The 12,563-nt window shown below is 41.8% G+C and overlaps 1 protein-coding gene across 1 annotated transcript; it reads left to right on the top strand.

Moving 5' to 3' along the window:
• The first annotated feature begins 676 nt into the window (after positions 1 to 676).
• Positions 677 to 12,470, top strand: PLA1A (phospholipase A1 member A). Its single transcript, XM_042454386.1, has 9 exons — positions 677 to 1,434; positions 3,654 to 3,762; positions 6,460 to 6,561; positions 7,508 to 7,597; positions 8,180 to 8,347; positions 9,390 to 9,479; positions 10,122 to 10,230; positions 10,500 to 10,667; positions 11,981 to 12,470. The coding sequence occupies exons 1-9, from the start codon at positions 1,390 to 1,392 to the stop codon at positions 12,060 to 12,062; spliced, it is 963 nt and encodes a 320-aa protein (XP_042310320.1). The 5' UTR covers positions 677 to 1,389; the 3' UTR covers positions 12,063 to 12,470.
• The last annotated feature ends 93 nt before the right edge of the window (positions 12,471 to 12,563 follow it).

Below are 12,563 nucleotides of genomic sequence, written 5' to 3'. Positions count from 1 at the left end.
ATGACAGGAGGATAGATGTAGATGAGGCTGAAATGGATGGGGGCTGGAGGACATGTATGAATTTGGCTGCCAGGGATGGGAAAATAGAAGAGAGTCATTCACGTGAGGCTGTCATTTACATGAAAGTGGAACCAGGCTCCCTTCTTCACCCTGGAAGTGCAAAGGTTCAGAATGCGTTCAGACTGAACATGCACAAGAGTCCCAGTTCGAATCAAGTTGAATCCGCATGGTATGTCCTGGTGTGGTAATGCAATGTGCACTCACTCCGCTTTGCTTGAATCTGCATCACGTGACTTGCTTGGAATCGAACTGACTCCGCTTCCCCCTCGATTCGGAAGGGCAACAGAAAGGCAACCAGGTGTGGTAAAACATCATGTTTTAACGTGAATTCGCATTGCTAGACAGAAGTGACTCTGGATCTGGTGTGAAAAAACATCTCTTTTCACATTGCTAGAACAGGAGTGACTGCGGATCTGAGCTGCAAATCCCCCACGTGTGATAAGGGCCAGGAGCAGATACAGTCATATTATGCCATTGCTTTCAAATACCAAATTTAGGCTACTCTTCAGTACACTTAAATTCACTTTTCATGTTTTTTTACCTGAAAGAAGCAGTTTAAACTTGGGGTCAAAGTAAATGCAAGCGATGGGAGAATCATTAATCCCAATTTTCTCACACTGCTCTCTCTCTCTCTCTCTAACACAAACACACCAAATAGCTTTTTGGGCAGTACAGTCTTTTTCCCCCCTGTTCCTCTTTATATGGACAACTTGAAAAACTCTTTTTTACAACACTTGGAACAGCATTTGAGCTTCTCCTTTGAACTATTTATTTTTAACCCTGGCAGCTTTTATTCCCAGAGATTTGCAAACATCTGCAGTGCATATATGCATTTGATTTCAGACACGGGGACATCTCAGAGTATAGAATATCCTTGCCTTTTGTAATAATATTCCTTTTTCCGATACAGTATAGCTGTTTAGTGTTCAACTAGGATTCTAGGAGACTTAGGGTTGAAATCCCAACTCATCCATGAAATCCACTGCATCACTTGGGCAAGTCACATTTCTCAGACTCAGGGGAAGGCCATGGCAAACCTCTTCCGAACAATATTTTCAAACCGTGGATGCTTGAATCCATGGATTAAAAATTCACAGATACAGACGGTTGACTACGTCAAACCTTGTGGATTAGATTTCACTCTGTGGGAAAGAGTATCCACATGCATTTAGCTATTTCCTTGTGTTTTTCCTCAGGGCATTAGGCACAAAGCCCTCCTGGATAAATGGGCTAATTGAAGCCTTGTTGCGGTCTACCCAAGCCAATGTCATTGCTGTGGACTGGGTCCAGGGAGCAACAGCTGCCTATCATACTGCAGTAGAGAATGTTATGAAGCTGGGACTGGAGATATCCAGTTTCATCCGAAGATTGCTGGTAGGTACAAATATACAAAATGAATTCAGGAATTTGAATTCAGGAATTTGGTGAATTGTAGCAGTTGGCATTGAATGCACAATAATTCACAGTGTTTCTTTCTCAGTGGGGGGGGGGAATCCAGTGGGGTCTTTTTTTCAACACATAAAACTATGCAAAAACTATTTAATCAGCTCAACAAGAGAGCTCCAGGATAACTGCCTTGCTCCTGGATAAGTAGCAGACAAGGAGTGGCTTCTTCTCCAGTTGCATCACTGGGTACACAGTAGAAGAGAGTTTGTTTGGTTATTCTTCTTTGCAAAGAGAATTTGAAACATGATGTGCCAATGCAGTTTTTGTTGCTTCAAGGATTAACTGCTGTCTTGTGTTGCAGGTATTGCTGTCCTTGAAGATAACTGTAAAGATACTTGTACAAAATGCAAGTGTTTTCTTCCTGCTAGATTACAGAAGCATATGTGACTGATTTCATAACAGTTGCAGTGGTTGCCAGCTTATTTCTTCACCAAATTCACGCTTCTGGCGTGTATCTTTAAGGTCCAGCATATCCCAACATGCATATAACCTGGGCCACTTCTTTTTATAAATCCCCCTTCAGCTGATCAGGTCTTGAGTCCATGAGTCCATCCCCTGCTCCTCCTGCAGTGGAAGCCTAGGATGGGGAGGCCACATTTTCTCCAATATGGCATACTCAAGAAGAGCAAAGACCGTTCAGCATCATAGCCAAGGCCTGTTACATAAACACATCCTAACCAGACCTAATAACTCCTAAAGAGACATGTCATGTATGCTACCTCTGGCTTTAAAGCAGATTTTATGTTGGTTTTGTCTTCAACTTACCATTAAAAAGTGGTGGGGGGAAAAAAGAAATCTAGCAGCATCTTTAAGACTGACTGGTTTTAGAATGCACTTGCATTGATTTCAGTCTACTTTTTCAGAAGAACTGACAAAGTTAGTATCATACAACAGGTATATTAGCAGTCTCCCAGTTAGTTAGGTAGATCATTAAATGGAAAGTGCATGAAAGTCAAAGTTAAGTGTAGTCTTCAGTGGCAGCTTGCTATGAGAACTGCCATAAGTGAAAATTACCTGTAGACCTGAACAGTTACCTAAATACTTACTTGGAGAGTAAGATAAGCTCCAGAGACAACACTTTTTCTCAAGTCACCATGAATCTCATTTGCAAATAGACACATTTTGGATTTCTAAGAATATGGACAACTTAGTAAAAGAAAAATTGACATTTTGCCAAAAACGTTTTCAGATTATAAGGACATTATGTAACAGATAATTTGAAAATATTAAAAGCCCTTGAGAAATATTACAGAAATTTATATATGAAGGGCAACAAATAGTCCCCTAAATGGAAGCTTATCTAGATAGACTCCAATTGGATAAAATATGGCTGGTACAAAAGCAGTGTTTGAATGGGCCTGTGACAACCATGGAGCTTGTTGAGACAATTGAAAATATTATAAGACAATATCAGTAGTTCCAAATGCTTTGGTAAACAGAAATTGATTTAGCTCGGATTTAAAACCATTTAGCGAAGAGGTAGTCCGAAGATGTACTGGGAGGCTGTTCCAGGAATATGGTGTGTCAAGTGAAAATGGATGTAACTGAGTGAAGGAAGAGGAAACTCTTGGTTGAGTGAGAAGTCCAGTGTTCTTGGACTTCCCCGCACCTTGCAAAGAATGCTAAAATCCCATTCTTTCAAAAAGAGCCGGAGAAGTCTGGATCAGGGACAGGATGCCATGATCGGGTACAGGATGCCTCCTGCTTGGGCACAGAGGCATGCAATAAAATCTGTGTTTAAAAGTTTTCATCCCGTGCCTATCTTGGGAGAAAAGAATGGGAAAGGGCAATGTGATCATTAATAAATACAGTTGGCCCTTCTTATACACAGATTTTTTATACACGGATTCAAGCATCCAAGGTTTGAAAATGTTCAAAAAAAGTATAAATTTCAAATATCAAACCTTGATTTTCCATTTTTATAAGGGACACCATTTTGCTATGTCATTATATTTAATGGGACTTGAGCATTCACGGATTTTGTTATCCACGGGGGATCTTGGAACCAAACCCCAGCGTATAACAAGGGCCCACTGTATATAGATACTATATCCTTTTTTGGAGAGAGGCTACTTTGAGAAGGAAATGCTGAAGTTGCCTGTATTATTCCATCTTCCTCCTCCCCTTCTTATTCTTTGAATCTTTAGGCCACAGGAGTGCCAGAGACATCCATCCACCTTATTGGGGTGAGCCTTGGTGCCCACGTTGCAGGCCTGGTGGGCCATTTTTTTGATGGCAGACTGGGAAGGATTACTGGTAAGGAGGTAAAAATCCAACAAGCTCAAAGTAACAAGTTTTACCAGACTTCTGGCCTTAAAGGCTGCATCCACACTGCAGAAATAATCCAGTTTGACATCACTTTAACTGCCATGGCTCAGTACTATGGAATTCTGGGAACTGTCGTTTTGTGAGACATTTAGCCTTCTCTGTCAGAGAGCTCTGGTGCCACAACAAACTACAATTCCCAGAATTCCATAGCATCGAGCCATGGCAGTTAAACTGGCATCAAACTGTATTATTTCTGCATTACAGATGTAGCCTTAGAAAACAAAAACACTGACTTTCAATTATGCCTACTGTGACTAAAGGAGACAGATTTCTTGGAACATGGTTCATAATATTTTGAATTTTCCAGTTCTGTGTCATGGCATTACTTTTGTGTCAGGTCACCAGTTTTGCTGCCAACGTAAAGCACTAGTATAAACAAATTAAAATCAATGCCAGTACCTTAGTCTGCTTTACTACCAAATACTACAGTAGAGTAGCAGAATAAATAATACCATTCATGCTATTGTTTGATAATACCATGCCATAACACAACTATGCACTACTGTGCTGTGTTTCGTAATACTACCCTGCCATATATGGCTTCAGAAAGACCTAAAGGAAATTTGGACACAAGGTTCTTTTATTCATTTCTGTGTTTCGTAATACTACCCCGCCATGTATGGCTTCAGAAAGACCTAAGGAAATTTGAACACAAGGATCTTTTACTTATTTGGTCCTTCTTTTATTCATTTGGCAGATGGGTTAGGGATCCTCTTCCTTTGCAATTATGTCCCATTGAACCTTTCTGTCCAATTGAATCTTCAAACTAAAAAGAAAGGAAAATAGATACACGATGGCCCAAAACACATGGGCAAAAAGTGCTGGCTTTTAGCCACATTGGGGCATGGTGTTTAGATGATACATGTCCTGAACATGGCTGGATGCCACACTGATGTTTCATCAAGCAAGAAAAGCCAGGCCAAAAAGTAGCAGGTATAATACACTCCTTCTGGCAGCCTGGTTCAGGCCCTGGCCTGTGCCGTTGCCATGGTCTTGGCACAATGGGGGTCAGTGCAGTCCTGATGCTTTCCATTTGGCCCATCAGCTCCAGGCCAATGGCAAGGATGATTATTTGCACAAACCAGAAGGGCTCCAAAGTTGTTCTTCATCTGGCTTAATGACATTTCAGAAGTTTGGAAGTGCATCTCTATTTCAAATGTACTTCTCTTGGGAAAGGACTGTAAATGTTAATGTGTAGATGATACATTTACATGAGTAGCTATGCTGGCCATACAGCAAAATATAATAACATCCAAAATCCACAAAACAGTACAGTGCGGCCTCATCATACGCGGGTTTGAGGATACGCTCAAACCTGTGTAGAGCCGGAAGGGGCAAAGGGGGGCAGCGCGTCCCATTTGAATGAATGGAGTGCGTGCCCATGGCTCAAGCATATGTGGGGGGGTCCGGAACGGATCCCCCACGTAAGCCAAGGGCGCACTGTATAACCTTTATTGGGCCAACCCAAAATGCAAAAATACATAACGCAAGCTTTCAAAGCTCCATTATTTTTTCAGTTGCTAATGGGGTTTAAATTTTATTGCCTGGATTTTGTGAGTCTTTCTCTCCCAGATGGTAGTAAAAACATTCCTTTTGTTGTGCTGGAACAGTCCTTTCGACAAAAGACATGCTTTTACAACCGTCTCCCTTGGAAAGAGAACAGACGGCATGCAGAGAAAGCTGCTACTCTCCCACTCTGTTTCAGCTTTCTTTTCTCGTGCATTAAAATTCAGTGTATATTCAACAGGCACTCCCTCAATCACATGTGATTGCCCTTAACTGCATATCTTGCATTTAGAGTGTTTTGTAAGTGGTCATTGGAAGGTAACTGGCAAAACCCATCTCTGATTATTTCTTGGCTAATTCATGAAATCTTCATAAGTTGACAGGGGACTTGAAGGCACAGATACACATACTGTAAGATGAATGCAGGCTTAATTTTCCATTCTGATTGCTGATGCACATATCTGAGAAAGTCTTTGATGGGTTAATCACAAGAGATTAACACTATGTGTTCCCTTTGATTTCTGAGTTGACTCTTACAATGAGGAGGAAGAAAGCATGGAGAACAGGAAGAGTATGCAAATTGAGAATTCCTCCACAGACTGCAGAGACGATATGAGTGCTGACGGAATAATGAGCCATTAATTGGTGTTGGTACCCTACATGGCAAAAACTTGATTTTGCCACTTTCTGAAGCTAACACTGTTTCATCCACATTCTAAAATTTCATAATACAGGAATGAACAGTCAGCAATCTGTGGCATCTAACATGCACAAATAAACACTATTGGGTGCAAAAAACAGGAAACTGGCATGAGACCACAGTCCAGATCGAGATTGTGGTCTAGATTAGCTCTGAAGTCTTGTCTCCAAAATAAAGGCAGTCAATTTAAGCACATTGATTTAAACACACCACTTCCATAATGCCTAGTTGGCTTTCACTCTCAATGGAACAAGATTCTTGTTCCTTCTGGAAAAGTGAAATATGCGACACTCTGTTGCTCAGCATACTCCAGCTTTCTCTTGGTGTGCATTGTTTTCAAAACATATGTCTGATCTTGCAAAACATTGCAAAAGGAAATACTGCTGTAATTTTTGGACATTATTTTCATCATGTTCCAGGTCTGGATCCTGCTGGGCCCAAATTTACCCGAGCCAGCCGTGAAGAGCGCCTGGATCCTGGGGATGCTCTCTTTGTGGAAGCTGTTCACACAGATGCAGACAGTAAGCTGTTTGTATGTGTCTGGTCCATATTGTGCTCTTGTTAAAACTTTACTTGTTTTCCTCTTTATGCTGGAAGACCTTGTAGGTTTTTTACAGATAGCCCTCTTTGCTGTGGTACATTGTCCCTTTATTGACTTAATCTACAGGAGATCTTTGCTTGCAGATCAGGTCCATCACTTTGCCATCCCCCCCCCCATCATTCTTGCTCTGCCATGTTCCTAGCAGATCCTAGGATACTGTTGTTTGCCTTGAAGTCATTTCCAGTTACACTAAGGTGAAATTGTTTCTTCAAAGAGAGGGTGCCAGTGCCTTCCTCTCAGGCAGAGAGAGTGTGACTTGCCCAAGGTCATCCACTGGGTTTCCACAGCTGAGCAGGAATTCAAACCTTGGTCTTCTGAAGTCGTAGTCCAACACTGAAACCACTACACCACACTGACTCTCTGGAAGAGAAGGTGTAAAAGAAGATATGTATCTACACAGTGGAGTTTATCAAATGGGAGGAATTTCTCTTAAATTCAAATGAAAAGAAAGTGGGGCCAGAACGCATTCACTTAAAGTCGCTAGTTTCGCGCAATTACGTGAATACGCATTGCATTCGAACTGGCTCTCCATTGCCTGAATTTGTGTGTAGTGGGTTATCACGCAGTAACATTAAACCCCATGATTGTGTTCAGATTACCATCGGAGTATACTTCCAATTTCCCTTGTCTGATAAACTCCAGTACCAGCAGCATATACGGTGCTTACAGAGCTTTATGGGCAACACATATCACAGTCTGTGGCCCCAACAATCTTATAGTATAAAATATGAAATAGGTCAAGGTTTCAGGCAAGGGCAGTCAAAATGGATTATTGTCTGGGATTAAAATGAAGGAGATAAACCAAGAGCTATATGTGCCGAGAAAGGATTTGAAAGAAGTGGAATTCTAACCATGTCCTCTTTTAGATTTTGGCATCAGGATACCTGTGGGACACATTGATTACTACATCAATGGAGGCAAAGATCAGCCTGGCTGTCCCCGTTTCATCTCATCTGGTAAGAGTGGTTCAAGCTTATTATCAGAAGCTGCTTTTCATTGCTATTTGCCACTAGCACCCATTTCTCATTTTCAGATTTTGAGGGAATGGGTCAAAATGTACTTCTATAAGGAGCTTATCGCTCACCTTTTTAAATTGGTTCAAGTCTCATGGGCTGGAACCGGGACACAGGATGAAAATGGGGATTATCGCTCACTAAATCGCTGCCAAACCACCAGTCACCATCAGGCCAGGTCCAAGTCAGCTCGCAAACGCACTCCAACAGCACTTTTTAGAAGTTGGAAGCTTCCCAGCTTCTAAAAAGTGCTGGTGGGACCCAGCTTCACCCTGGGCTGATTGCGGCTGGCAGTTTGGCAGTGATTTAGTGAGCAATAATCCCTGCCTTCAACCTGTGTCCCGGCTCCAGCCAGGGAGACTTGAACTGGTTTTAAAAGGTAAGCAATAAGCTCCTTATAGATGTACATTTTGACCCATTCCCTCAAAATCTGAACTGATAGCCATCAAGAGTATGTGCCTATAGAAATGCCTGATGGCTTTGTCCATGGTCTAATCTTATATGCTTCCTCCTTTTCTTCTATAGGCTATCGCTATCTCATCTGTGATCATATGAGAGCTGTGCATTTCTATATTAGTGCCTTGGAAGACTCCTGTCACATGATGGCTTTCCCTTGCTCCAGTTATCAGAATTTCTTAGCTGGTGACTGCTTAGACTGCTTTAATCCTTTTCTGCTCTCTTGTCCCACAATAGGTAGGTTGTTGATTTAAAATTAAAATAGTTGTATCAGAAACCAAGAATGTAAAATTTAGTTACAAATGGAAATATCTCCTCTGCTTCCTCCTCCCTCAAGCAGCGGCTCCAAATGCCCTCCTTGCCTTTCTTTTAGGCCTGACTGGCCAAAAGTGCTGGCTTCAGGCCACATTGGGGATATGGTGTGCAAACGACACACACTCCCAAAGTGGCCTAAAGCCATGCAAAGAGCACATGGAGAGCCCAATTGTTCCTCGTGCAATCCTTTTGGTCTATCTGCTTCAGGCCTTAGCCTCCAGGACAGAAAAAAGTTTGGGAAGCAAAGAAAGAAGAGGAGGAGGAGGGATCAGGGCCTCCAAGTCTCATTCCTCCTTGAGTAACTCTCATGCCCACCTGGAGAGCCTGCTGCACCGTTTGTGAACCACTGCAATAGTTTTTTCGACAGAAGCTGTGGTTATCCTTATCTACAGAGAAATATCCTACATCCAAATTCTTCTGAAATACAGTGGTACCTCGGGTTACGAAATTAATTCGTTCCGCGGCTAATTTCGTAACCCGAAAAAACCTTCGTAAGCCGAAACAATAAATCCCTATGGGATTTTTTCGTATCCCGAAAAATTCGTAAGCTGGGTAATTCGTATCCCGGGGTACCACTGTATAAATTCTGCAGCTTGCATAAATTATGTAAAACTTTGAATAAAAAGGGATATTTGCTCATTTTACACCATTTAACCTCCATCTGCTCATCATGGGGAGGATCCAGGTACTAAGGTGGACTCGGAAGGTCACCTCCTGAAAGCTGTATCTTACATAACACTTCCTCTCAAAACTTGAATTTCACCAAGATCACCAATTCAGACCTTTCCTTCACAAAGAGAAAGGGCTAGGTAGACATTAAACAGTTACTAATGAAGACTGAGATTTTCAATAAACCAGATTATCTTTTCAGTACCAGATGCCATGTTCACACTGCATTTGCACAACAATCAACAATAAACTGTGTTGGCATTCTGTACTCTTCTGCATTGTGTTTTTGTTTTAGGATTGTTGGACAATGGAGGAGTCAACATGAAAAAACTGCCCACAGAGGTAAAAGTCTACCTGGCCACAGCTGCATCTCCACCATACTGTGGTGAGTAAGCATAAGACATCTGGAAGGCTCAGGACTTTTTCTTAACATCACCCTAAATCAATGTCATAAAATTAAAAATTCCACAAATGCTAACCTCTTCCATGTTAACAAAGGCAGGAATCCTATAGGTTAGGTATGTTCGCATGATGTATATGTCAGTGTATACATTTAGGCATGCAGCAGAAGGAGGTATCCAATACCTTCTTATGGAGCTCCCCACCAACAACTGCAGGCAGAGGGAGGTGCCTGTTAGTGACCTGGGTAGGTCAGAAAGTGCCTAGGCAGCATGCAGCTGCAATTGCACAGCCAATAAAAAGGAACAGCCATGATCTCTCTGGGCCTCCAGTGATACTCAAAGCTGTGGTCTATGGACTGATGCAAAGAATCAGCTGCTGATTCCTGGAGAGTTGCTGGGAAAGAAAGGAACAATTGTAGTCAATGGGTATGAAGTCCCTGGCACATTTGAAAAGAAAAATGTGAGCCTCACCCATATCAGATTGCTTGACTTTGTTGTTTTACTTTCCTGCACGAGTCAAAGAAGTGATCTTATAAGAAATAGTTTTATGAGAAAAGCTACTGCAATTTTTTGACATGGCTGGATAGACAATGCTTTCTACACAGAATATTTTTTTTATCTCCAAGTATACCATAGCCTCGTGGAATTTCACTTACAGCAGATGACAACTTTGAATATCAACATTGAGATAACGTTCCTCAGTAGCAACTCCTCATTCAACACAAACATTATTATGTGAGTAACAATGGAAACCTTGTTGTTTTTGGTTACTTATTGCCATTCCTGCATCATCTGGTGCCTTCCTAATGTGCCCCCCCAATACTCCACTGCCCACTTGTTTCTTGCCATACATATAGGATTGCATAACCACCATGTTAGTTCCTCTCTACAAGGGCCAGTTCTTTAATGACTCAGTAAAGCTTGGATGACTGAAGAGAACTGCATATTTTATCCTGCACAAAAAGATCCCTGTGCTTAGCCATATCCCTTTTGGGGCTTTGCAGACCCAAGCAGCAGACCCTGGGCAAAGGCCTGCTGATGCACTCTGCTCCACTGTGCCAGATGGAAAGCGTGACGCTGCTGTACCGTCCTTCCAAGATCTGGAGTAGGAGGAAAGATGGTACCCCCATTGTTGGCCAGTTCTGTGCTGCACAGTTGCCAGTAGATAAAGGGTAAGCTGAATATTCATTTTCCTTTGGCATGGAATGTGTACTTAATGTGAGAGAAACTCTTTTGCCTTTTACAGTAGCTGAAAGCCACACAGAAATTAGCGAACCCCTCTCCCAAAGTTAAACAATACACACATATCAAGTTTGAGACATAGTTTTGACATGAACTTTTATTTATTGCCATTTTTACCAATCCAATCCCAAAGTGCCATAAATTTAATTTCGCACAGCAGGAATCAAAACTTAAAATAAAGTGACAATATATACAAGGCCCCAACATTTTTTCTGCTCTGGATAACCTGGATGACTGCCTGAGTAATCAGCAATCCTTGGTTAATTTTTTTTAAAAAGACATTGAGAAAGTTGTGTTTGATATGACCTCTCAGAAGGAACCAATGTTTTCCAATGACCTTTCTGCCTTTCATTTAAAAAATAATAATCTCTGTCCCATACACTCATCCACTCCACACAGTTTGTCTTGCTCCTCTCCCTAACTGGGAGCTTATAACCAGTTTGGATTGAAGCTCCCAGACTCCCCCAGTCAGCATGGCCACTGGGGGATTCCAGAAGTTGTAGCTACAAAAGGTATTGCTGCAAAGCTCTAGGAGTAGCCCGCCTTAGTGTGATCCTTCACATTTGCACTCCTACTTGGGAGATTGGACCTTATTCCCTTCATTTGCCCCTGATGAGGATCATCAAGGTTTACACTCCTTCTAACTCCTTTTACAAGCAGATGCTCCACTGGACACAGTAACTGGCTAGTTGTGGAATGAATGTTGAACAAACCATTCTACTTGGGCCTCATTTGATGCACTCAGTTGGCTTACTCTGAAGGCTGGGAGCAGAAGAGGGGTATACTCAGTACATAGATTCCAGTCTTTAAGCACTACCTATTGGGATCCCTAAAAGAGCCCTGAAGGTGAAGTTACATTTAATTGGCATACCATTTGTCCCCAAGGAGTGGTGGTTAAAAAAGAAACATGGGGGTGTTTTGGGATTCCTGGGAAGGGCTGGCAAATGGAGTCAGAGTCCAGAGGGCTCCAATAGACCTTATGCTGACTCGATAGATTTTATGCTGGAATAGGAAGCCCCCATTCACGACAAAGCTCTGAGAAACATATCCAACAGTAATTGTGTTGGCCTTTTAGTGAAGTACAGTTAACATCCGAAGTCCCCAAACAGTGATACCTTTTTGGCTGTACCACTATAGTTCCAGTGCTTATGCATGCATGTAGTTTAATAAAACATCTACTATAAATGTCAATTATTATTGGTGCTGTTAGCATTTTTTCCATTTTAGTCTGTTTCTCTTTCAGGAAAATGTTCTGCCTGTCTCAGATGCTGTCTCTGACTGGAAGTGTACCCCTTTTCCATCGCCTCACAGTAGCTTGTATCTAACACAGCTGGGGAAGGGGGAACAAAAAACAATTGCAAGCCTCTAAGCACGAGGAGGGCATAACTAGTAGTGAAAGTAATTTGAACACATGTTTTCTGACCTGAGAAAGAAAGTAAATGTGTGTTCATTTCCACTGCAGCTTACAAGCTATGCCTGCTTTTAGCCTACACTTCTCAGGTTTGCATCTAAGGAGATCACAGGTGGAATGTATAGACAGGATGGTAACGCAGAAATGGAAACATCTTCATCATTTGCCATCCAACTGTGGCTGTTCTGCTCCAAAGTTGTGATCTGAGAGTGGGATGGTAAATGCAGACTTGAAGCAGATACTGGATGTGTATGTGTGTTTTTAATATCTTTATGCATGTCATTGTACAGCTCATTACTAAAGAACAAAAGACTGAATCAAATGTGTGTTGCTTCTACGATCTACTATTGCCACCACCATAAGGCTCAGGATGAGTAATAACTCTTTAAAAAAAATAAAAGATGTGCCATGCAGA

Source organism: Sceloporus undulatus, chromosome 2 (assembly GCF_019175285.1).
Source record: "Sceloporus undulatus isolate JIND9_A2432 ecotype Alabama chromosome 2, SceUnd_v1.1, whole genome shotgun sequence".
Lineage (NCBI taxonomy): Eukaryota > Metazoa > Chordata > Lepidosauria > Squamata > Phrynosomatidae > Sceloporus > Sceloporus undulatus.
Note: the sequence above shows the minus strand (reverse complement) of the source record. Positions and strands in the feature narration are given on the sequence as shown.